The sequence below is a fragment of the Panthera uncia genome, chromosome A2 (assembly GCF_023721935.1).
Source record: "Panthera uncia isolate 11264 chromosome A2, Puncia_PCG_1.0, whole genome shotgun sequence".
Taxonomy (NCBI): Eukaryota; Metazoa; Chordata; class Mammalia; order Carnivora; family Felidae; genus Panthera; species Panthera uncia.
Window position 1 is genome coordinate 22625389 of NC_064816.1, and position 25573 is coordinate 22650961.

The following is a 25573-nucleotide window of genomic DNA, read 5'->3' on the forward strand; positions in this document are numbered from 1 at the left end:
AGGGTGATTTTACCCATCATCTCCACCCCGCCTCCATTCCACAACATTCAACAATATCTGGAGACATATTTCGTTGTTACCAATAGGAAGGTGCTATTGACATCTCATGGAGAGAGGCCTTGGGATGCCACTAATCATCCTATAATGCATAAGACAGTCCCTCACAGCCAAGAATTATCTGACCCCAAATGTCATAATGATAAGGTTGAGAAACTCTGATTTAGAGGGAAAACACTTTTCTTAAAAAAATTTTTTTTAATGTTTATTTATTTTTGAGACAGAGAGAGACAGAACATGAACGGGGGAGGGGCAGAGAGAGAGGGAGACACAGAATCGGAAGCAGGCTCCAGGCTCTGAGCCATCAGCCCAGAGCCCGACGTGGGGCTCGAACTCACGGACCGCGAGATCGTGACCTGAGCTGAAGTCGGACGCTTAACCGCCTGAGCCACCCAGGCGCCCCAAGGGAAAACACTTTTAAAAGCCATCACAAGTGCAAGAATCTACAGGGGTCAGGTAGGTCACATAAATGGCTGGCGAACTGGACATGCCCAACACCAGCTCAAAGTGGCAGTGGCTGCTCAGATATAGTTGATTGTCGCTGCAGGGGGCCTGTGAGATCATGTGTCCAGGTGGCCAGCTCTTCCCATTTTTCAAGCCAGAAATCCTAGTCTGAATATGCAACTACTCATCTTTAAATGGTGGCAACTAATTTGAGCATTTTTTAATGCTTTGCTAGTCAAACAAAGCACATCTGAAAACGTGATGTAGATAGTGGGCCCCAAGTTTGCAACCTCTTCAAACAACAAGGGTGACTTCCTAGCATCAAGCAGACCATGGCTGGGAATATTAAACAGGACTGGCTTCCACATCTTGGGTTTAGTCAGACTTATTCTATCCTTCCTAGCAAATGTTTAGTGAGCACTTACTATGTACTAGAACCTGCTCTAAGCACCCCAAACATGTTAACTCATTTTATCTTTAGAACAACTCTAAGAGGTAGGTATAATGCTGTCTCTCATTTTTAAGACAAGGGTTCAGGGGCACAGAGAGGTTTAGAACTTTCCCAATGTAACACAGCAAATGTCAGTTCTGGGATTTGAATCCAAACAATCTATGTTCTGAATTGCTAAGCCAAGCTGCCCTATGGAAGCTGCCGCATCTCCATTTTGTCAGTCCACACTGACAAAGGACTTTTCTAGCTCATTAGCCAACTTAGGCAAGTAACAGTCCCCCCACCTTGTACTTAGCCTGTATTCCTCAAGTACTCAATCCCTCAGTCCCTCCACTGGAAGCTGTGGTTCTCAACTGGGGGTGATTTTGCTCCCCAGGGCACATTCTGCAATGTCTTGGGAGACATTTTTGTTGTCACGAATGGGGGGGTACCGCTGGCATCTAGTGGTTAGAGGCCAGGGGTGCTGCCAAACCTCAAACACACGGGAGAAACTCCCACAATAAAGAATTATCCAGACCCAAAAGCCAACCTTGCTGAGGCTCAGAAACCCGGTTTTAAACACCTGGCTGGCAGCCGTGCGACATGCAAAAAGCAACCAGCAGAATATTTCGGGTGATCCAGTCTGTTTATCTTGAACATTTTCTCTCTCTCCTCAAATCCTTCTCTTTCCTCTCTTGCCCTGGAATTTTATCATAATCCCATGTCACTGTGCTAAATTCCTACACTGAATAATAATCTCCTACTATGACTCTTAATACATTAGCAGCAGCAGAACAGATAAGAAATAAAGATGAACATCAGGCATAAAATACAAAGGAAACCCTCAAAATTGGACCAAAGTCTCACGCACCTGCCTGAAGTGTAGTTTTCTTTCTTCTGGTTGCCCTAAGCCATCATCGCGCTCTGCACCCCCATCAAACTTTGACGGCCATGAACGCCACCTCCGCTAAACACACACACAACTGCACCAATTTCATAAAATGATTTTAATAGAAAAGTACAAGGTCTGAACAAAAATAAATAGTATTTATCTCATTTCTAGCCCAGCAAATTGTACACTGCATATAAAACTGATCTAGGAGGCAATGTTCCTCATTTCTGTTTGCTTCTGAAATACTGAGACATTAAATCTTTGAAATTCAAACTGATACACTTTTGCTTTAAAAAAAGATCACACCAACCTTTAATCATTCCATATCCATTGTCTAAAGTTGACTAACAAGATGATGTTTCACTAAAATAAAGTATTATCCAAACATTAGGTTGAAGTTTGTGCGAACAGGTAGACGATCTGCTTCCTAGGTTTTTATTCCTAACATTGCCAAATGTGTCCTATATTATTAAAAACTCATTTCTTCGTCTTACTTTCAAACCATGGCATCTAGTGTTCCCCATTCCAAAGAGAGAGGAGAGACTAAAAAATACCTTTTTTACAAAAATAAATATTTTAAAAGTATACTTTACAGAGATAATGCAGTACTCTAGACCTATGCCTTGGTGAGTATTTGCATTACATATATTCTTTAAGTTGTAAGTACCTTTTCTATCTGTCTCTATTTCTATTATACACCACTCAGTCTTTGGGGACTGCTTTTGCCAAGGATCTCTTGGACTCAGCCAGTACCAGTTTCTTATTCGGAGTACTTATAGAACGTCATATTTGATAATTCCACCGGCTTGGATAATGTTTTGCAAAAACAAATTGAAAATTGGTATTGGCAACATTGTCTGAGGAAAGGGTTTGGGTAGGCTACTAAAACATGCACACAGTGTCAGTCCCAGGAGTTCAAGCTTGAAGAACTGAACAGATAAACTGGACCAAAACTTAAAACGGTCTTCCTTCTACTTTAGCCCGTAATTACTATTTTGAACATGACTCTGTTTGCCACTGCCTACATACAAATTTTTTGTTAATTTTCCTGTATTGGGAAGATCTTGAATGCACTCCAGGATAAAAAGAGAAAAATATGCTGACAGTCCTAAATGGAGTATATGTTTTTGCAATAAAGAACACTGGTCAATATACAACTGAGGAAAAACTGAAACAGATGTGAGTCCTAGAACCACAAGCGTTTGAATTTGCCCAGAAATGCTATTTTAAACACTCTATATGTTGGTCTACTGTTTTTTTGTGGAATAATGCATTCTTGGCATCCTTAAAAGGTTTCAATATGTTACAAGGTTATCCGGAAAGAAAAAAAAAAAAAAGCAAAGGGCTAACGTATCAATCTGTGTGGTGCTGGCCAGATTTCGGTGTAAGTTTTCAGAAAGCACAAGAACTCATATTAATTGCACTTAACACAACGAACCTTCAGTTTCCAATGAGTTTCATTCTCTGCAGACTGAGGTTTGCTTTTCCTAGAACTACTTCCAAAGGGGTATGAGACAATCCGTCCATGGTAACTTCCAACAGAGAGGTACGACAGATGCAGTGGTAAACACAAATATACTTTTGGACAAAAATACTGGTCATGGGTAAAAGCGTTTGCCTTTTCAGTTCTTCTCCTAGATGTTACAACAGCAACACGCTCTAAAACAATTAAGTTACATGCATAATGCTCAAAGAATGTGAGCAATCCTACAACCAGCTTTAAGCCATCTGCTTGATTTTTTTCCTTTCTTTTCTTTCTTTTTTTTTTTTTTTTTGAACATATAGAGGAAAAGAGAATTCCCCTTTTGTTCCATTACATATAGAAATCTTTTGAAGCTTCCAAAGTTTGGTTTTGGTAAAAGTCTCCACTCTTCTATTATTCTGATGCGTAGTCACCCTAAACTATCCCTCATGGTTTCTCAAAAAAAAAAAAAAAAAAAAAACCCTCCACATGAAGTATCTGAAGGACACTTGAAACCACTTACCAATATACAAGTAACGTTTTATTTTATATTCTATCTTCCATTTGGCATAAGCCTTTCAATGTTTGTTTTTTAAACCAGTGAAATATACAAATCACGCAAGACAGAAATATGTACATTAAAAGTACAGAATAAAGGCCATAGAAGATATACATAATATCTGAATGACAAGTAGAATATTTTACATTAAATAGTTTCTTTTAAAAACTAGGATTGTTAAACTCAACTCTCTTCATAAACATGAATCACTAAAAAGGAACAAAATCTGGTTTAGCAAATAAAAAAAATTACTTCATGGTTTTTGTATAATAAAAACCAAAAAAGTGACATTTTAAACTAATTAGTGCTTTTTAATTTCAAGATCTTTTGCTTGCAATTCACTGCAACTGAGGGGAAGTGAATATCCTTGTGCAATAAATTAAGAGCCACAGGTGGTGGAGGTGATTATGAAGACCACCAAGCCTAGGACGGTTGTAGGAGATGTGTAGCTTTCCAAACTTTTAGAACAGCGTAAGTCTGAGATAAGAACACATGTGATGGCATTTTTAGGAAAACGGTGTCCTTGCTTTAAAAAAAAAAAAAAAAATCTCTCTAACTAGCTATGTATGTCGTAAGCTCAGTTTTCCTTGGACTCAGGTACCTCCAGATCTAACAGGCACCGGTTTTCACTCTGCAAAATGAACCAAGGAAACAGACGCATTGACAAAGCTTCCGAGTTTTGAAACTCTCTTCATTTCCACCTCTATGACAAAGGAGTAATGCCCTTTCTGGAAAGTGTACAGAAATGGAGGTTGGAGAAAGGGGGTGGCACAGGGATGATGAAAGAAGTCTTCAAACCAACATGCATATCAGGTAAGACCTTCCAGATTCCTCAGAAACAAGGCTGCTTTGTGATGCTTAAGATGTGATCACATCAGGGCCACAGCCCAGGCTCAACCCAGAAACCTTTTGGAAAAATCCCAATTGGATTGCAATGAAGGATAACAATGCTCTAGACCGAGAAATAACCCCAGAGTAAACTAGAAATCACTGGCTGCACTGAGATATAATTATATTTATATTTATATATAGATGTGTGTGTGTGTATATATATATATATATATATGTTATTTACAAAAGACTTTGAGATATGAGGCACCATTAAACCGTATCCCCCCCTTATAAATGCAACTGTTCAAGTACACTAGAACAGTCTTGGGGCACACCTGCAGTATAATAGGAAAAGCGTGAGTGGAAAGTCTCTACACAGGATCACAACAGTGAACGCAGCAGCACCTCTGGGAACTCCATTAGCCATGTTAACGTCATTAAAACATACAAAAACTGGTGCTCCTCCAAATAAAAGTTTTAGGGAAAAAAAAATCCCTAAGTAGTGGACTGTTTCCCAAGTGGAGCTTGTAATACTTCATTTCCTGTCCCACAATCAAAGGGGACCCAGTTGAGCTGCTGCCTTTCGCAACATGGCCAGCATCACATCGCAGCAAAGCAAGGAGGAATCAGAGAGGTCCTGCGGTCAAGTAGGAGGACCGATTTCACTCTTTCCCCTCAAACAGGTTTTCTGCTCTGGTGCAACGCTGACCTGCACACAATTACCTTGTCGTCTGGGCTGAGGATCTGTGAATGGATTCATTTACTATTTTTCATTAATGTTATTTATTAACCAAGTATCCCTAAGAAAATTACAGTATATTTTTCTTCATATTCAAGCCAACCTCCCCACCTCTCTCCAAACAAAAAGTCTAGTACCCAGAACCACATGGGAATCCTTTTCCAATCTGATAACCTAATTCCTGTTAACAGCTTCAAGTCAGTATCTTGATACCTGTGTTTCTCAGGTCTTCAACTACCGGGATTTTCCTCCCTGCTCCCCAAGTTTCAGTAGCTACTAGTGTAAGACCATCTGCAGATAGAATGTTTGAGAAAACAGACACAAATAATATACCTTCTTCCTTTGAAGGATAGGAGATTCTGGCTGTTACCTTTTAAATTACCATTTTGAAACTGTTTCAGGTTGGCAGTCCCTAGGGAAGGGGGTGGGGGAGGGCGCCTCATTTTTTGTTGGTTTCTCAAGACCTCTCCACCCTCCCCAGAGCATTCGCAATTCACTTTGATCACAGAGGCTGGGTCCTGCATAGATCTGTACCACCCCCTTCCAGTTGGATGCTACCTGTTCCATATCTGACCCCTTAGTTGAGAAAAAGAAAACATTTTTCCCTTCTAGATGTGCACACAACTAAGGGTACATGTAATTCCCCCTCATCCTGTACCGTCAAAAGAAGTTTTGTCTTACCTTTTCAAAGATGCACAAAATAAATATTTTTTTCTTGGTTCCCACCCCCCATTATTGCCAAATAATAATTAAAATATTAATAATAAACCACAGAGTTTTTAGATGGGAACAGAAAAAAAAATGGTTCCGGTTGTAATTCTCAGGGGAAAATAAAACAATATTAAAAAAAAAAAAACAGAATCACTGTACTTTCTATAAATAAGTGGGTCCTGGGAGCGGGGCAGGGTGACAGGCAGGCGTCGAGCACCCACTATTTGCACACGAACTGGTCCACGATCTCCGTGCACTTCTTGCACTTGACGTAGCAGCACCAGTGGAACTTGCAGTGGCAACGCTCCGTCTGCACGGTCTTGAACTGGTCGTAGCCGCGGCCACAGCACATGAGCTCGCAGCCGTCCATGCCCTCGGACGTCTTGTTGCACAGGCGGCCCTGCGTGCCCAGCGAGCCCGTGCTCTCGTTGCGCACGCAGTAGTCGGGGCTGGGGTCGATGTAGACCAGGTCCTGCGTGGTGGGCGAGTTGAAGCGGCTGTTGACCTGCACCAGCTTGCCCCGGCTGTTGAGCCGCATGGCGGCCGCGCTGTCGTACTTCTCCTTCAGGGCGTCGCCCACCTTGCGGAAGTCAGCCAGCTGCAGCCAGCAGGTCTTGAGGCTACAGGAGCCCGACACCCCGTGGCACTTGCAGGCCACATCAGCCAGGTTGTACACCGTCTGTGAGGAGACAGCACAGTCAGTGTACGCACTCCCGGACGAGCCCCAGACAGCCGGCGGACGGGATGTTAGCAAAGCTCCCGTCCACCTTCTACATGGAGCCATGGTCACCGGCTAAACCTGGGCCTGGGCGCTTTCCTCCTCATCCTGTGCCACCAGAAGTCTTGCGCTGCCGTCTTCAAAATAAACATGCTCTTAGCTCCTCATCACCATATTCTCACACATCACTGTAACAAACAGCCAGCTTTGAACTGAGAACAGGGAGAGACCACTCAAGTTGCTTCCTTTTTTACAGGAAAACACTACAGCAACTACTACATCTTGAACGCTCATCCCAGAGCTTATTTACCATTCCTCGCCCTCATTACCTGGATTAATCCCCACAGCCAGCCTATAAGGGAAGTGCTAGTATCGTGCCCATTTCACAGAGAAGGAAGGTGAGGGCCATACAGTTGAGTTACTTGCCCAGCCACTGGGAGGTAAGGGTGCCAGGATTTCAACTCAGACAGTTGGGCTCTCAGCTTATGCTCAGTGACTTGCTCATGGGCAACCCAGCTGGTAAGTAGGAGGGTTGGGAGGGGTCTAGCTCAGGTGGGATCAGGGTTCAAATCTTCATCACTATTATTATTGCTGTGTGCCAGGCACTGTAATCAGAGCCTTTATGCTGTTTATCTCATTTAATCCTCCCAAACAACATTATAACACAGGGCAGGTTAAACGATGGCACAGTGATGCAGAGAGGGAAAGTGGTCTGCACAGGCCACACAGCTAGAATGCGGAGGAACAGGGCCTGGACCTCAGGTTGTCACTCCCGCTTCCGGCACAGCCCCTAACCCTACTCCACAATGCCTAAGCTAAGAGCACCCATGCCAGACCTAGGCAGATGGGAGTTTTGTCCTAACTATGCCCCTGAATTCAGGCAACTGGATTCACCTCTTAGAGCCTCCTTTTTCTATCTGTAAAGGGGAACTATAATGGTACCAACCTCAAAACATTGTTGTAAGGATAAAATTAGGAGATGCAAGGAAAGTGCTCGGCATACATTCTGATGCAATCAGTAAATCTGGTCTTCCCCAGGGTGATGAGTGCATGGCATCCGGGTGCCAGTCCTATGCTCTCGCCTGGTCACCTTGGCCTCCAGGCAGCAGCGCCCACTGGCCTGGCCTCGCAGCACTGTGCCCAGTGGTCCGGGAGGTGGCGGGTGCCTATTTACGGTTCCTACTACCCACAGTTCCTCTGCCAGTCACCCACCCGCCTGCTCCCCACCCCAGAGTCAGAGTGGTGCTGGCAAGCTGCAGAGAACCTGTCAGGAACCTGGAGGCTGGAGTGAGCTAGAAGGCTCCTTCCACCCAGAACAGCTCCCTTCTTCCTATAAAGACTCATAAGGGGTGCTATTTTTGTAAAAGGGGTGGGGGGGGGTAGCAGAATGTACTTCCTTGGCATAAAGGGTTTCAGGCACTCAGCTAATGTGCAGAAGGGTTTTGCAGATGTATTTAACCTTTGCTCCCCTTTGACTAAAATAAAAAGCTAATGCCCCGAGGAGATTCTAGTATGATTTCCTGGCACAGTGTTCACAGATTTCCTCCTCCCTTCCCCCACTGTCCTGGAGAAAAACTGTCTTCCGTGTAACCTCATCTGCCAGGATTCAATTTAGCTCACAGCTCAAATTATAAAACTTACAAAAAGAATTCACTCACTATTTAAAAATGTGGATGTTATGGATGTCTGGGTGACTCAGTCAGTTAAGCTTCCGACTTTGGCTCAGGTCATGATCTCACAGTTTGTGGGTTCGAGCCCCGCGTCAGGCTCTCTGCTGACAGCTCAGAGCCTGGAGCCTGCTTCAGATTCTGTGTCTCCCTCTCTCTCTGCCCCTCCCCTGCTCACAGTCTTTCTCGCTCTCCCTCTCTCTCCTTCTCTCTCTCTCTCAAAAATAAACAAACGTTAAAAAACGTAGATGTTAAATGAAATTCTAATATTAAAGGTGCTTTTTCCAACTCTCCAAAACCCCCTCTCTCTACTTGGAAATCCCTTGACCTTCTCTCCTTGGTTGCTAAGCCCCTGATAATTTCTCTTCATGAGAGAAGTCAAAGAAATCCCCTAAATGGATGAAAGTACCAAATATGGGCACAATGAGGCCCAGAGAGTCAACCACATCTCTGTCCTGAAGGCACTTCTGGTCTGAGGCACTGGGCACACTGTATGCACAGGGTAATGTGACGTGTCCCCTGTGAGGACAGGGGCAAGCTTTATGGGCTCCCACAGAGAGTGGGGCTGACATGCCCATTCTGTGGCCTTGGTCGGCTGCAGTGGGGGAGACAGAGTCCACCACAGCAACAGGAGGCTTAAGAAAGGAGAGGCCACAACTGCCCCCGCCCCGCCCGGAGCAATAATCTGACCCCTCAGGGCACCACAGGTAAAAATCTACAGTTTAGTCCTTCCCCAACACCTCCAAATGTATAACATCAATTAAAAAAAAAAAACAAAAAAACCAAAAAACTTTTTTTTAAAATCTTCTTTTTTTCGAGAGAGACAGAGTATGAGCAGGGGAGAGGCAGAGAGAGAGGGAGACACAGAATCTGAAGCAGGCTCCAGGCTCTGAGCTGTCAGCACAGAGCCCGACATGGGGCTCGAACCCATGAAAGTTCATGACCCATGAGTTCATGACCTGAGCCGAAGTCGGACGCTTAACCAACTGAGCCACCCAGGCTCCCTTAACATCCATTTAAGAAGAAGCTAGGTTAGCTGGAACTATCTAAATCATCTTTGACTTCTCTGCTCTCAGGTTCATTATGTCCAACAATTATGATTTATCAAGCACTTACACTGACGTTAAGCTCAGCCCTTGGACTGAACCACGAGAAACCGTTATTTAATTGGTCAGAGGTAGTCAAGTATTGGTAACTTCATCTGGATCCACCTACTATATGATCCTGGTTAGTCCTCACATAACGCTAAGTGATAGTTTGTGCCATGGCCATCCAACAGATGTAGAAATGTAGAAACTGAGGCTCATACACAGAAAGGAACAGAACTGGAATTTAGCCTATAGCCCTTTACCCCGAGCTGTGACGCAGGCATTTAATAAAAACACGCCTGGGCTTGTATTGCAATCCATCAATTTTCCTCCATGGCCATGAAGTGGTTCTCTAGGGCCTCAGTTTCCCGAGCTTTAAAAATGAGGGTGTGCGGTTAGAGGGCTCTAAGGCTCCTCCCAGTCTTCTGTATTTTACTCTGTGATTATCTTCCCTTTTCCTCACCCCAAAATACAGAAGAGTGAAATCTCTGACCAGAAAGTTCCTGGCACCTACCTTGGGTTCTGTGAAAAAATAATGGCCCTGGTTTTCAATGCTGCCAAAGTTAAGAAAAGTTTCACCCCTTCATTTTAAAGCAGCCATAAAGTGCCATGTGTTTAACCACAGGAAAAAAGGGTCTTTTTAACTATTGTGGAGAAGCTTCCCACCAGGAGAAGGAAAGAGTGGACTCAGAAGGCTGGTGAGGGCTTGCAAAGCTGGTCTCCCTGGGCACTTCTGAGTGGCTCCCCCTTCTATCCAGAGCCACCCTCGATTGGCCTGATGGTCAGACCTATAAAATTCCACACTGCTAAAAATGCTGTAGTTTTCTTAGAAGAACTCTTAAAACAAAACAAAACCCTCAATCCCTCAGGCCTGCTATCTAACGACACAAGGGGAGGCAAGCAGAAAGCAAGTAAGGGAAAAGGTAAGTTCTGGAAGCTGAGGTGAGGGTTTTCTCCACTGGGCACCTACTGGGATAAATAGCTCCCTCTCCCAAATTTAAGCCCAACCACAAACATGTTCCAGGGAGAAGGGCGAACGTTATTCACATTTTTATTTCTGAGCTGAGCTGGGCTGGCCAATTGCACCGGGGACTAATTAAAAAAGTCAGAAAAAGCTCTTTCTCAGGCAACTGCAGGAGCACCTTTGCTGGAGGGGGCCCGGGAGGGATGATTCACCTTCAGGAGGCCTTTCTGGGGCGTGCACCCCCCTTCAGAGAGGCCCATGTGTAGGTGGGGCGGGGAGGAAGGGAAGCAGAGAGAGGAGGAGAGAGCTAGACGGGGAGGCAGAGAGAGAGGGAAAGCGACCAAAGACAGAGCCAGAGTCAGAAAGGGAAGGAAGTAGACAGACGCAGAGACGGAGGGACAGGTACACACGGAGGGGCGGCACAGGGCAGGACCGAGCTAAGGAGCCGGGGCGCCCGAGAAGGGCGCGGGGCGGGGCGGGGCGGGACTCACCCTGCGGCCGGCCTCGTTGTTGTGCAAGTTCATGAGGATGCGCGCGCTCTCGTACGAGCCCTTGGCGTGGATGCGCTCCCGCTCGCGCGCGTCCACGAACTCCTTGGCGAAGCGGTAGCCGTAGTCGATGTTGTCGCCGCAGCCGCCCCACAGCCAGTCCCGCGGCAGGTCCTTGGGGCGCGCGGCGCGGCTGCAGCCGCACGTGGACAGCTCGCCCTCGCGGCACGCGCGGCTCATGGCGTTCACCACCCCCGCGGCGCTCACCGCGTACGTGAAGGCCGTCTCGCGGCTGCCTGTGGGCGGGACGCGGGGGTCACCGGGCGCCTGCCCGCGGCCCCGCGGGGAGCGCATCGGGAGCCCCCCAGCGGCCCCGGGCGGGGGCAGGGGCGCCCCAGCCCTAGCACCCCTCCGACCCGGGCCAGCCCCCCCCCCGCCCCCACCGGCCGCGGGGAAGCCAGGAGAGCCGCCCCAACACGCAGCAGCAGCAGCAGCAAGTGACGCGAGCGGCAGCCCCCTGACGTCTTTGCTCTCACCCTGAAGGGCCCGACAGCGGACTCTTCCGCTGTTGTGGTTTTCCCTACAACTCCTGAAAATCCTGGAGACTGACTTCCCAAAAGGCACACGAAACAAGTCATGGAGGGCGAAGAGAATGTGGGGAGACTTCCTTACACTTAATTTTAACGTTTGGTGTCTTCTGAAAATCTCAGGCCCTAGAACGCGGAGGCTGCAACAGCCACACGCTTGTGGCCTGGCTCCCCTTCCTCCATCATGCAGCCTGGTGCCTGTCTCAGGCCAGGACTTCTCCAGAGGACATTTCTAAACCTGTTCCTACAGTACTGTAGTGAACCGTGCCTCTTCTTAAATCCCAAACCGGGTTAGCCTGGTAACTTCTCCTTCAGGAAGATGGAAGTCTACTTTCACAACAGCCTGCTGTCTCTGATGCTACTTCCTCAACCCCCTTCCCCACCCCATAGCCTCTGCCTCAAAGTGTTGGAATAACAGCAAGAAGAGAAAAAGCACAATCTCAGGGGAGAACAAAAAAAAAAGGTCTTCTCTTTCCCCCTCTTTCTTGTAAAGAATACTTCCCTGTAAGACACTGATAGAGGAGCCCTGCCAGGAGGAAAATGGAGGCAGTCACAGACTACCTTAATTTTCACTTGTACATGGAGACATTTCTGTAACAAGAAGCCACTGAAAATAAAAATGTCGTGCTATGAGAGAGAAAGGGTTAACACCCTGCCAGCTGAAGCTGGGCCTGAGGGGTATACTAGGGGTGGGGGGCTCATTTCCCTCAACTATAAAATAGGGGTATTGAACTAGGTGCCTAGGTTAAAAAAAAAAAAAAAAAAAAAAGCCCCTTCTGGCCCTGAAATCCCTGTACATGAATAAGTTGCTCCTACACTTAAAAAGCTTGCTAACCATCTTTTTTTTTTTGGGGGGGGGGGGGGATGCAGCAGCAGAACAGCTGACAACAGGACTCAGCCCCAACCAGTCTGAGGAGGGGGGCTGTACCAATTCCAGGGCCCATGGGCTGCCCTTCTCTTGCACTTCAGCTCTACATTTCAATCCACAGCCATTTGTGATTCCTCCTTCCAGGAATGGTGAAGATTCCCTTTTACCACAGACCTTCCCTCCCATGATTTTAAAATATGAATAACCTGAGGAGTGTGCTGGTGGTTGACAGGAGGATCCAGGAAGTTCCTAAGGGGTGTTACATCTATCTAGCTCAAATCAGAGAGCCAGAGCACATCAGGGGATGGAGTGAAATGAGGTGGGCAGGCAGATTCTAGGGAGTTATTTGAAGATTAACACTGATAGCACAGAAAATATTGTGGCCCTGGATGGGACACTTGTAGAATAAGGCAGCAGCTAGTGAAAGACATAAAAAAAATCCTCTGGAGACAGAAGAAAATAAGACACTGTCCTGTGAGTAGATAGCGCATAAAAGGGCTTTTATACAAAGACAGTAATGCTGCTTTTTTCATGAGTCTACCTTGAGCATTTCCTTTCTTGCCCTGGAACACAAACTGGTAGAAATCTCCAAGCTAATTGGTCACTGCAGGGAAAACGTCAGTTTGAAAAGTGCTCTTTGGCTAATAGCCTGTGGACACAGTCCTCCTGGATGGAATACTACTGGTTCAGTTAGGCTTCCTGCCCTGTGAAATCTACATCTATTCCGACCCTCAGGCCCCTTCAAAATGGAGCCTTTCTTACATATCTTTTCACAGTGTGGAGACAAAGAAGAGACGGAGACAAAAGCTGGAGGAAAGCGTAGGGTGATGAAAAATGAGAAAGTTTCCAAAATGAAGAGTGGGCCCTTCACGGAGGCAATTGTATACAGAGCCTCCCAGGCAACTGGCACCCTAGAAAAATGAGTTGAAGAGGGATGGAAATGGCAGCCTGAGTTTCTCAGACAAGGGCCCCATCACAGGGTCAGATTCTCATGGACAGGAATTGCTCTTCACATCCCTGGTGTACTAAGTGCTTTGGAGGGGGTGATGCACGCGTGCACACACACATGCATGCACACACATGCACACACACACACCTTTCAGCATCAAAGTTGTTTTAAATTTTCCCTTAGCTCATTCTCTTCAAACAGACTCATAAATAGAAAAGTGAAAGCCAAGTAAATTTCCCACTATTGGGGTTGGGTCCATGTTCCTCTTCCACAAAAATCTATTCTGTTTTTTCTTCTCTCCATCTCTTTAAATAAATAGAAGAGAAGGCCCCATCAGCCTTTCCACTGCGAACCACCCAGCAGCAGCTTCCTGTGCTATGAGACCCCAGGCACCTGGGGGACTTTTGGCAAAGGAGAATGTGTTCTCAGATGCCCAGGACATCAGCTAACTTGACAGTGGTATCTAACAAGGCTCCCTTGGAGGCTGCCAGGAGGTTCTACTGGGACCCACTTACCACCAACCCAGATGGGAATACCACACAGCTGAGGACCAGAGAGAGTATCTGCAAGGGACAATTAAATATAAGCCTTTGTACCAAAGGTTCTGCTTGTTCCCTGAGGAAGCAGGCCCTTTGAATCTTGGACCACATTTTAAATAAATCTTCAGCAGAACTCAAATCCACTTAGCAAATGATAGCTTATTCTGAACATTTTGGCCCAAAACAGGCTACATATGAAGACAAGAAGAGAATCTTAAATCAAAGCTGTGTTCGAGGGACTACACAGAGAACCTTGCCAATTGCTGTTTTGCTTCCTGGCTACCATTAAAAATGTATTGATTTTTGCTAACTCATATACCTGTGAAAACATGCCCCCATTATTTTGAGAGGAAGGCAGTTTAGGGGGAAGGCAAAGGTGAGAAGAGAAAGCTGACAACTTACCATTCTGATACAGCTAAAAAAAAAAAAAGAGGTTTTGAACTTACAATTTCAAAATGCAGAATGGAATCTCCACCACATCCCCAATTAACTACACAGGGCACCCCATATTCAGGGAAAGCTCCTGTGTTCCTGACGCTGAACTCCTAGATTCAGATCCCAGTATATACATTAGCACTTTTTAATCATTAACAGGAAGGACAAAGCCCTATGAAACTGCAGGCTGAGGCTGCAGACCATTTTCCCATTCAATTAAAGGAATGGCTTCCAGTCCTGTATTATTTTAGTATATGAAGTCGCTTGGCTCAAACATCCACTGACAACTCTTTTTTGTTCTCAATGAATGCACTTTTCAGGGTTTTTAAAAAAGCATTTTATCCACCCGTGACGGATATTAAGCCAACTTTTTTTTTTTTTTATCTTCAGTCAGTCTAAACAGTTAATTGCTTTGATAAATGGCTTCTTATTTTAGGAATCACCGCAGTCATATTAATTATAAGGGCTTGTTTGCATAAAACTAAGTGGACCTAAAATACTCACACTAGAAAACACACATAGGATCACATCTGTCAGATAGCATCCTATGCTATTAAAGCAAACCAGAGGCAAACTGATTTTCTAAATGCTTCCCCTTTAGCCCAATTTTAAGGCCACCTCCTCCCTGCAGGGAATAAGTTCAATGATACATTTAATATACAGAATCTGAATGCGAGCAATACATTTAAGATTTTTTTTAAGTTTCTAGGTTGAGATCTGAAGCATGTGCTTTTATATCAATTGCCAAAATCACAATGTAAATTGGATCACTTCTAATTAAAATTCTTTTTGGTACTAAAAATAAAGCTTTTTAACATATATATCTCTATAGCCTCAGGAAATATCTATATTAGGAAAATTAAAACCTTATTCACTTCCAACAGATCCAGCATCCGAAAGAGGACAGTATTTAGTTTGATGCTTGGGCCATGTGAATTGTGGCTTACGACACTTCTAACAGTTACAAGAGTTTTGAAGTTTAAAAGGATATAAATGACTCAGCTTTCCTCATCCACTTTTGAGAAACCAAAATAAGTGTTCTGCTTCTATTTTAAACAAAATGCTTTTTAGAAAAAATCAAGTGTTCAGAAAACACGGAGGCGTCTTTGATGCTTCCCTTCTGATTTGGTTTAAAAAAAGCCCAAAGCTTATAATCAGGTGTGGGGACAGCAATGAAGGCAAGCAGAAATAAAGACAAAACTTCCCCAGCCAGCACCCTGCTGGAAAGATTCCCCTCCTTATCAAGCCGGTCAGTAAACCCTAAAGCCTTTTTCCAGAAGAATAATGGACCTATATTTGAAAATATGTGAAATGGTTTCCTACCTATCTGCATAACCCTGCCAAAAACAGAGGTGTTATCCACGGTACTGCAATTCCACCTTCGATGTCGGAATTGATACTGGCATTCTTTGATGCCTGTCTTCGCGCCTTCTCCGATGTACTGCATGTGGTCCTGATACAAGTGGCACAGTTTCTTCTGTCCTTGAGAAAGTCCTGCCAGTTGGCTGCAGAGAGGCTGTGCTCCTATGATATATACTTCTGACATCTGAACAGGGTTATTCATACCTAGCGACCTAAAAAGGGGGGGGGGGGGAGATGTGCATTCAAGATTTACGTGAACTCTCGAGGTAGGCCCCCTGAAAGCATGTCAGCAATACATGGTTTTAAGCACACAGATGCTTTTTCTCTCCTGCTTGTCCTCATGACAAAGTATGAGGAGGGCTTCATAAAACTTCTCTGTTTAAACTGCACTCAGAAAACGGAGGTATTGTAGTCCCCACCCCGCCATCTGGCTCCTCAGCTAGGTTTTCACTCCCTTCCTTGCCCTCCTTGCCATATACCTGAACCAATATTTCCGAAATGCGCTCAGAAAAGGGGGAAATGGCGGTTTTGGGGATGGGCCTCTGACATTAGAGAAAGTGACTCACTTTGCCCCACAAATTGGACCGATCTGCCTTTGCAAATGTATGAATGCCGAAAGTAGACACAATTAGACACGGGGAGGAGATAGAGGTTCCTTCTGACTGATGGAAGGATGCTGAGGCAAATATAGAGACTGGAGAAAATTCACCGTGTTCTGGACATTTTAAAAGGGCTCCTTATGTGATTGTGAAAGACCCAAGACAGGGTATCCAGTGAGTACAAGTCATGTTTGACAGTCAGAAAAACGCTGTTCATTTACAGGGAAAAAATATCCAGAAGGCCGTCAGAAATAATCCCCTGGATATACTGCAGTCGATCTACAAGGCCCCTAACCAGAAAGAAACCCTCATTTAGGGACATTTGACTACTTCAAGTTAACTTCCTTTTGATCAAATTTCCAGCGCAAATACTTCCCCACTTGGAGTTTAGCTGTCTTCCTACAACTCTGCCTACTTCAGACCCTGAAGGTTAATAACCTCAAGTGACAGAAAATAAAAGCTGGAACTCACTTTTACTACCCAGAGGTGGCAAAAAGTAAATTTTATAGATGGGCTTACAATTATTAGAGAAGTGAATTTTGGTTCCCTTTTATTACGTGATGTACTACAAGCATACATCTGAACAAGGGCCTCATAGAGAAAAGCGAAGATTTATAGGTTCCCATTCCCTATGGAGCTAAAGATAAGCTTGACAATATTAACAAGTTAAAAGAAAATTCTGATTTCCAGATATATAAGGTAAAATATATTATATACATATGCATGAGATAAATGGACTCAAATTCACGATTCAGCTCTGAAAACTGCAGCATCATACAAATGAATCTTTTAAAAAAATTAAAATAAAATAAAGAATATGTACTTAAAAGGAACTTACCACCAAGAATTGGCTTCTATTACAACCTGGGCGAAGGAGAAAAATATGGCCAAAGCCATTAGGAAGAACTTGGAAGACATTGCACTTCCAGCCATCCCCAAAGCAACTCCTGGGCTTAATATTCCAATCGCCTTCTGGAGAGGGAAGAAAGGAGCAGATGTTTATTGCCTCTCAGATAATTTTCAAGCATACAAGTTTAAACAACGGAAGCATCCGGGGTCTCTTAAGTTTACTGTTGATTGACTGCGCTTCTCCTCCGTGAGTTTTTTGATGGCAAGATATAGGCAGTTTCTTTTTCCAAATTAATCCACCCACGCAACCTCACCAGGAAATCTGATTTCGCTGGGATCCTGCGCGCGGGGCACGCCAGCGATTACAAACATGTCTCAATGCTGTTGAGTCAAAGCCCCGGTGCCAAGCGCTGCCTCTTTCCTGCTTGTTCGCTTCCCGCACCCCCTCGCTCCCCTCTAGTCCGCGCTGTGCTGGGTCCTTCCTCGGAAGGAATTCACTCGGGAACCCGCCGCCACCCTCGTCCGCTCCCCAACCTGGGCCGAGCAACAAGTGGAGCCGGAATTAATTCCATGGGCGAGAGCAGCGCGAAGGCGAGTGGAGCGCGCCACCAGCGGCTGCGGAGGAGGCGGGGTGGCCGGCTCAGGGGTGGGGGAGTGGGGGTTGGACGCGGGAGGGAAGGGCAGGGGGTGGGGGGCGAGGCCCCGGGGAGCTGCGTGCGCGAGAGTGCCCAGCTGGGAAATGCAGCTCGGAATTAACAGCGTATGTTTCATAATCAGTTTACAGGCCGCTTTGGGGGAAGCCACTTCCAGAGGGGGAAGGGCAAGCGGGGTTTCCTTAGGATACTCTTCAGCCAAACTGGAGTGGGGAGAAGGCGATGGGGGGGGGGCACTAGGGATAACGGGGAGAGAGATCGGTTCTCTCAACCAAGGAAACCGGAAAACTGTGCCCCCTCCCTTGCCTGCGGGCTCCTCCTCGGACTCAGTGTACCCCAGAGAAGGGATAGCACCCCCGAGGAAAGAAGGGGGTCCGGGTCCCACTGTCCTAGGTGAGGATCCCTTCCTTGCCTTCCCACAAGTTCTGATTTTTTCATTTCACTCTCCCTCCCGCCACCCCCCCTTCTGTCCCCACTCCTGACAGCTGCCACGGAGAAAGAGGAAAGGAAGCCAAGGGCGACTCCAGTTTCCTCCGGTTATGGTCTGGTGTTGTCGGCCACTTCGCCATCGCGCCACAGTGAGCCTGCCCTTAGAACACCCCCACCCCACCTTCCAGCCCAATTCAGACTCGGTTCGGTAAGTCCCGGACGGTGAGGGTGCAGGGCGAGGCCAGAGCCGGTTCGAGTGAGCCCTAGGCGGGGCCAGAGATGCGCCGGCTTCCGCGGCGGCTGAGCCCCTGGATTGCAGGGCACAGAGGGCCCAGGCGGTGAAGGTTCCCGTCGTGAAGCATTTCGGGGGCGGGGGGCGGCCTTGAAAGATTTCGTTGCCGTTCCTCCCCACTGGTGACTTCTCCACCTGTAGGCGGCGGCGGCGCGAGACAGTGGCGGGTGCGGGTGGGAGGAGCGGGTTTCCAAAATCCTCTTTTACATTTCTGATTAGGGTAGCCCGCTGCACCGCCCGCAGCCCCCAGGGAGCCCTTTCCTCGGGAAAGGAAAGGTGAGCCGCCTTGGGCAGCAGAAGGTCCTGGAACGTGCGCCGTCAAAGGGGCAGAGAGGACCTAGGCGGCCTTAGAAACACTTAGGGGCCCAGGAGCGTGCCAAGGCTTTTCCCAGCCCGCCGTCCTTTGGACCAGGACAGCTCGGGGCTTCTCCGAGAGGAAATGTTTATGTGGTCCCCAGTGCCCGCTAGCCAGCGCTCTGACCCCTTGGCCCACTTGTTCTCCAAACACCGCAAAGCGAGGGGCGCATCCCGGAGAATAGAAACCTGGGATTTCCCCAGCCTAGGAGAGAGAAGGCTCGGTCTCCCTCCCCACCCCCGCCCGAAGTGTCAAGTTTCTTCTAGGGGAGGGGGTGGGCTGCGAGGTCTGCCTTCGCGCGCGGCCCAGGCTGCAAAATCGACTCTCCCCCCTCGGCGGACAAGGCCGCGCACGCACACACACACAACACACTCATGCACATTCACACAAACACATGCACAGACACACGCACCGGCGTGCTTCCGAGACACCGGCGGAGAAGACTGCTGGCCGCGCGCACTTTCCGAGCTTCCCGACGGGCGGGGCGCGCGGGGCGGGGCGCGCGGGCAACGGAGAAATTGATAACAGATTCGGCGGATTACAGCGGATCTCTTTGTTAGAGGCGAAGCCACACAAACCGAACCGACTTTGGGCCGAAAGACCCCGGGGAGAGTCCGCCCGTTCCCAGCTAGGAGTGGGCCATTGGGTCTACGAGACTCAGTCTCCCCAGCTCCATACTGGGGATAGGCCAGCTGTTCCCAAAGGGGATCGGGCAGGAGAGCCCCGCGAGTCGCGTCTCCACTTAACCCCGCGCGCTTGCCCGGAAACACCTTGGCCTTCCTCCCGCTCCAATCCCCATGCAACCCCCAAAAAAGGCCCCACAAGTTTGAAGCACTGAAAGAACCCACAGCCAAGTAATAAATACATCGACTTTGTAGGGTAAACACCCCTGCCTGTTTACCAAGAGATCTGATCCGAAAAGACCGTACGAAACGAGACCTCTCTGGACACTGTCACACCAGGGCTAAAACAAAAGTTCTGCGCAGAGACTGAGTTTACCAAAGAACGGGCTGAATGTTTTCGGACACTTCCAGGGCCCGGCGAAACTCACTAATGTACGGATCCTCAGAATCTGTTCCTAGCGTGTGATGGGGAGGAGGATTTCGGGTACTTGAGAGGTTCTAGCGCAGGGGAGGGGTGAGGTGGGGGTAGGGCGTTCCTGCGCCCTTGTTTCCAAAGTCAGAGCAGCTCAACGCAGTGGTGCTTATTCGATATCTCCTCCAAAGCCTTCGCATTGGATTGAGGTGTGCCTAAACCTTCTTTATCAACTGGGGTGCAGGCGGGGGGGGGGGGGGGGGTGAAGAGGGGTGAGAGAGGGGAAACCATCACTCTGGTTAGAAGAGGTTCCTGGGTCACAGAAAGCTTCCCTACCACGTGCAGCACCCAAATCCTCGGCCCCACCGCCCCTAAAGAGAAATTCCGCAAAGGCAGGGAGAAGATTCTCGACCCTTGGCCACTGGTGCTACCTCACTCGGTCTGGGCATGCCCTTTCACTAGGCTTTTTGCGTCCAGAGTGCCCCCCCCCGCCCCCGCCCGCCCAAGTCTGTGAAAATGGAAATGACGAGGGAGACCAGCGAGGAGTCTGAAATGTATGACCTGGGCTCACGGTGGCTAAAAGGATAGGACACTCCAAGAATGCCAGCTCTTGGTGGGAAATAAACTTTGCCTTCCCCACTGTGATCTCTCCTTGAAGGAGAGAAACAGAAAATTGCGGAAGATAAAAGGCATCAACCACAGCATTGGGACGCCCTGCTCCAGGAAATGCGGAGAGAAGCGGAGTGGATAAGGATGAGCAAGCCCAGGCGGACAGGAGATCTGCTTTGGGGGAGCAGGCAACGAGGGAGCACTCCCTCACTCCCCTAGCCTGGGCGCGGGGTGTCCCTGGCCGCCCCTCGCGGGCGGACACTGCCAAACAACGGTGTCTACTGCGCTCCAAGTGTGTGGTGTGTGTAGGGGGTGGGGGGTGTAGGGAAGCCAGACAGAGAAGGTGGTGGGAGCTCCTTGCGCCCAAATCAGTGCAAGGATTGCCCAGGCTCAGGACTGAACCGCAGGTCCTGTAACAAGGACTCTCCAAAGGCAGAATTGTGGCTAAGCCCAGCTGTGTTCCCTGTCTCCCCACTTCCATCCCCTGGACAAGTCTCTCCAGACTTCAAGACTCTCTCTTTCTCCTCGCACACACGTATCACTTCCACCTTCTCACACAGGTTGTCTAACTCCTAGCACAGATTCTCAACTCTATCCAGAAGAACATAGTGTCCAGTGGAAGGAGAAAAAACTAAAGATCAGTTCAACCCCTATCCTTCAGAGGCAGTTTGAACTCCACTTTTTAACAGACGAAGAAATTGAGGTCGAGAAAGAGAAAGCAACACTTGTCACCTCCCACTGACGGCACTGGTGAGAGCGCAGAAGCCGGACCCTAGGCCTCCTAGGGCGACGCTCCCGTTCCTTCACCCTGGTGAGGAGGTAAACCCTTCCTCCACACGGCCCAGCCCGGTTTGCTGGATCGGACCTCTGGCCCCTTCCGTGCGGCGGCGGCCGCGCATTGCAGCTTGTCCTCTGGGAGTCTCGGAGAGGCCCTCCTGGGAGGGGAGAACCTGGTGGTCGGGAAGGACCAACGGAGCCAGAGGTGGGAGGGAGAGGAGAGAGGCTGCCTGCCGGCCCCAAAGAACAGACTCCCAGGTGTCCTACCTCAAGGCAGCCAACAGGGGGCAGTCGGCACCGCACGGCGAGGATGAAAAGGCAGCGGGACAAGCAGAACTCCGCGCGCACGGTGCTAATAACCCCTTGTGCACCGAGGCGCTCCGGTGAGGGAAGGGAAAGAACTAGAGACTCTCGGGCCAGTCCTCCTGGGGAGGGTCCTCCTTTGTGGGGCCGGGCGGGACTAAGGCTAGTAAGCCCAAGACCCGAGAACAACTGACCCTTTACTCCCCCCACACGCAGGGCACGGATCTACACACTCGGGACAGAATTTCCGCGGCCTCTCCATCGCTTGCGCGCACTCAGCATTGCCCCCTCGGAACTCCCCTGGCAGAGGCTTTCTAGAAACGAAATCTCCATTATCAGGCTGGAGCAGCCTGAATATTGGCGGGAGGGCAGGGTCTGTAGGTGTGATCCCAACCCAGCCTCCAAGTGACTTCCCAAACATCGAGTTGTCCATTTAAAGACGCAAGAGGAGAAGGCGCCCCGATGCCAAACTGGAATTGTAAAGTAAAACAAGGCCGCGGGGTCTTCGGGTTTCGGGTTCTTTTTAAACTTTTTTTTGGTGGGGGATGGAGGGGGGATTTGTTTGTTTTCCAAAATATTTTACTTCTAATTCCAACCTTATTTTCAAGAAAAGTAAAACAGATCAAGAAGAGTGGAAATAAGGATCGAAGCTTGGAGGACAGGGATAGGAGAAGTTGTTTGCAAAATAGCAAGTTATATTGCAGGAAGAAATGTTAACTTTTCGCAAAAGTGAACTCCCGGTGACCCTCAGAGTGTGTGACTCGGCTTTAACATACAACTGACAATTAAAACAAACAAGAGTTCACAAACTGCCTCCCGCCCGCTCTCCCAACGCGGAGGCCCAAATGTTTCCAAAGGACAGGGCAGATTCCGCGCAGGGGGCCGGGGTGCGCTCTCCCAGCGGACGGGATTAGAGCCACCACTGCCAGCACTCCCCGCCCCCATCACCGCGGCAAAGTGCCTGAGCTCACCCAGTGGCGGCTAATAATGCTAATAACGCGACCCGGCTCCCGCGCCGGGGTGCGCGCTGGCCCCCCACCAGGCACTCTTAAAGGCACACGGCCTGCAGCTCTAGGATTCCCTGGCCGCGACGAGGCTGCAACCTGGCCTCCGGCAGCAGAGGACGAGAGAAGAGGGGGCGGTGCACGGCTCTGGGGTGTCGGCTCCTAGTCCTGCTGCCCAGTCTCCCGACCAAGGAGTCCTCCTCCCCTTTCCGAGCCCCGGCCACACACCCTCTCGGTGCCCGCGCAGTGGGCGCTCCGTAAATATTTGTTGAATTGAATCATTATCCTGTTACTGAAATATACATAGTAAATTACACTGGTGTTTCTCAGGGCAAAAGGAAAGTCATCTGTGAACCGCTTTTCTCTGTCCTGGCTCATCCTCACTTTTTTTCCCCCCAAAGTCTAAAAGGTTTGCAGAACTTTTGGTGGGACAAGAAGTCTCCCGAGAGATAGGCAGTGCGCGAAGGGGTTGGGGCGTGGGCGAAGGGGTAGAGGTCCCTGCCAGCTACGCAGGAGTTCCAGCTTTTAGAGGCAGCAGGAGAAATGGAGGGATAAGGAAGGGGGGGAGAGGGGGGGTCAGTTAACTTCCAAAAGAAAAAAAGTAAAGAAAAAAAAAGTGGCGAGAGTCGGCAGCGCACAGAACACTTACCTTCATGGTGAGGGGGAGGGGACGCGGCTGCGGGGAGGAAGTCGCCACTAGAGCGAGGGCAGCCGAGGAATCCAAGCGGAGCGGCCGGGTTAAGCCTGGGGGGACGATCCGGCGCAGAGCTTCGGGCTCCTCCTGAGCGCGTCCGGCAGGCGCAGGAAATCACAGGCGAAGCGGTCACTGGCGCCCAAGTTTGGGGGCCCGAGCCGGAGCAGCGCCGGGATGCGCCAGGGAACCGAGGGGGCGCCGAAGCCCGTCGGCCGGTAGCAAAGGCAAAGCCGGGCCGGCGCGCAACAAGGGAGCCGCGGGTCCGGCGAGGGCGTGCAGGCGACTGTTCCGCGGCGAGGCGCTCCCTCTCCAACGTCCATCAGCGACGGCGGTAATTAGGGCTTTCCAACCCCAAATGTGGGCGTGATTGTGCAAAAGACTTTACAACAAATAATAAAAAAAAAAACTTCTTCACAAGAGGGTGAAAAAAAAAATGCCCCCACTACTCAACTCTGGCCCGAGGCGGGGGCGGGGGCGATCCGCGCGCCCAGGTGCCCCCAGTTCATTCACACCACGGATTCTGCAAACTCCTGGCGGCTCACGCCTCCCGATCTCCAGCTCCTCCTCTCCAAGTCTGTGGCCGAAACGTCTGCTTCCAGGCGCTGATCCTGCGGCCGCGAGTGAGTGTGTGGACGTCTGTGTACACACACAGACACACACCCACACACCCCCACCACCCCCCCACACGCACACACTGAATCTTTGGGGCCACAGAACAATCAGGCGCGCAGGGCTTTTTCTCCAGGAGATGCCGCTGAAAATGCACAAGTCGCCATCGGAGCTACAAGAGTCAGCGCCAACTTTTGTCCTTTCATTTTACGGTTTGGCAAAAAGGGGGCGCAAAATGGGTAAAAGTTGTCCCCCGAAAGTTCTGCGCGCGGTGGGATCGGGGGGCGATGGGCGATTGCCCCAGGGGAGATACTGGCTCTCCCCCCCCCCCCCACTCCCTTCTTTCTTCGGGTTAATCCCCGTCTTTTCCCCGCCTTTCCTGGGCGAAGGGCGAAGAGGGGCGAGGGCACCGCGGGCGTGGGGCTGGGGAGGGGCGAGGGCCAGGGGCTCCGCGGCGGCTGTTCAGTTCTGGCGGTCCATGGCCGGCGCGGCTGCCCACCTCGTTTGGCGCCGGGGCCCCAGGGGCGGGCGAGCTTGCAAGCGGGCGGCGGGCGGTCGGGGGCACGGCGCGGCGGCGGCGGCGGGAGGAGCTCGCTCGGCGGCGGCCGCACCGAACCGGACTCTGGGCGGCGGAGGCGGCGCCTTGGAGCTTGCAGCAGCCTTCCACGCGATCCTGTGCCCCGCAGACTGACTGACCGCGGGGACCGTGTCCCCCCCGCCCCCCCCACCCCCTGGCCCTCCTCGCCAACTGCCTCACGCTCTCTCTCCCTCTCTCTGGACTCCTCTTTCCCCTGCAGTTTTCAGAGGGGGGAAAAAAAAGAATTTTTTTTTTTTTTTTTTTTTTAAGTTGCAGAACCAAAGGCGGCTGGAAAGAGAGAGGGAAGGGGGGAGAAAAGAAAGAAAAAAAAAAAAAAAAACAACTCAACTTCGCCTTTGCGCATGCGTGGTGAGACCGGCCTATGACAAACTCCGCAGGATTTTAAAGCCGTACCAAGGCTGGGGTGCAGGGGGGGCGGAATACGCTCCCTGATCGAGCCCCCTTCCCTGGGCTCCCCATCCCCCAGGCATCTGCCGAAAGAGAGAGATTCATTCCGCAGCCGCTGCCTGCCTGCCTCCTGGCCGTCTGCGCTCTTCCAAAGCCTCCGACCCTTGGGAGGCTGAACCCCAACTTCCCGGTCTGGACCCCTTGGCTCGCCTGTCCCAGGCCGCTCCCACTGGGGCTGCAGGGGGCCTGCTGCCCCGGGCACAGAACCTCTGGGAGGACCTCCTCCCCATTCTTATCCCTGGGGGAGGGTCCCCTAAGCCCCGGGGCTGGAGACTAGGGTAGACGCACACCTCCTGCGTCGCTCCAGTGTAGTAGATTTGGGCACTGGGGTGTTCGATTGGGCCTCTGGCTGAGACCCAGGGCACCCAGACGCGGGGTGTAGTGCTGCCTGGTGAATCTAGGTGGGTGCCCTCAGATGAGAAGCCGCCGAAGTTCCGCAAAACAGAGTTCCAAGCACTGGAGCTTCTAGACACTTGCAGACACCTGTGGGTGTCCCCCCCCACCCTGGACAGGGTTGGTGGATGTGTGGC

At 49.6% G+C, this 25573-nt stretch overlaps 1 protein-coding gene across 1 annotated transcript; it reads right to left on the bottom strand.

Annotated features, from left to right (window-relative positions):
• Window positions 1-1611: 1611 nt before the first annotated feature.
• On the bottom strand, window positions 1612-24576 carry WNT5A (Wnt family member 5A). The gene is made up of 5 exons (XM_049640727.1): window positions 23345-24576; window positions 17228-17361; window positions 15752-16002; window positions 11054-11346; window positions 1612-6804 (listed from the first exon to the last, which is right to left on the bottom strand). The coding sequence occupies exons 1-5, from the start codon at window positions 23348-23350 to the stop codon at window positions 6346-6348; spliced, it is 1143 nt and encodes a 380-aa protein (XP_049496684.1). The 5' UTR covers window positions 23351-24576; the 3' UTR covers window positions 1612-6345.
• Window positions 24577-25573: the final 997 nt, after the last annotated feature.

Excerpts from the sequence above, each read along its gene's own strand:
- WNT5A (XM_049640727.1), bottom strand. Across the intron at positions 16,003-17,227 it reads ATAGAAGCCAATTCTTGGTG|GTCGCTAGGTATGAATAACC; the intron begins GTAAGTTCCTTT and ends CCCCCTTTTTAG. Across the intron at positions 11,347-15,751 it reads TGGCAGGGTTATGCAGATAG|GCAGCCGCGAGACGGCCTTC; the intron begins GTAGGAAACCAT and ends TCCCGCCCACAG.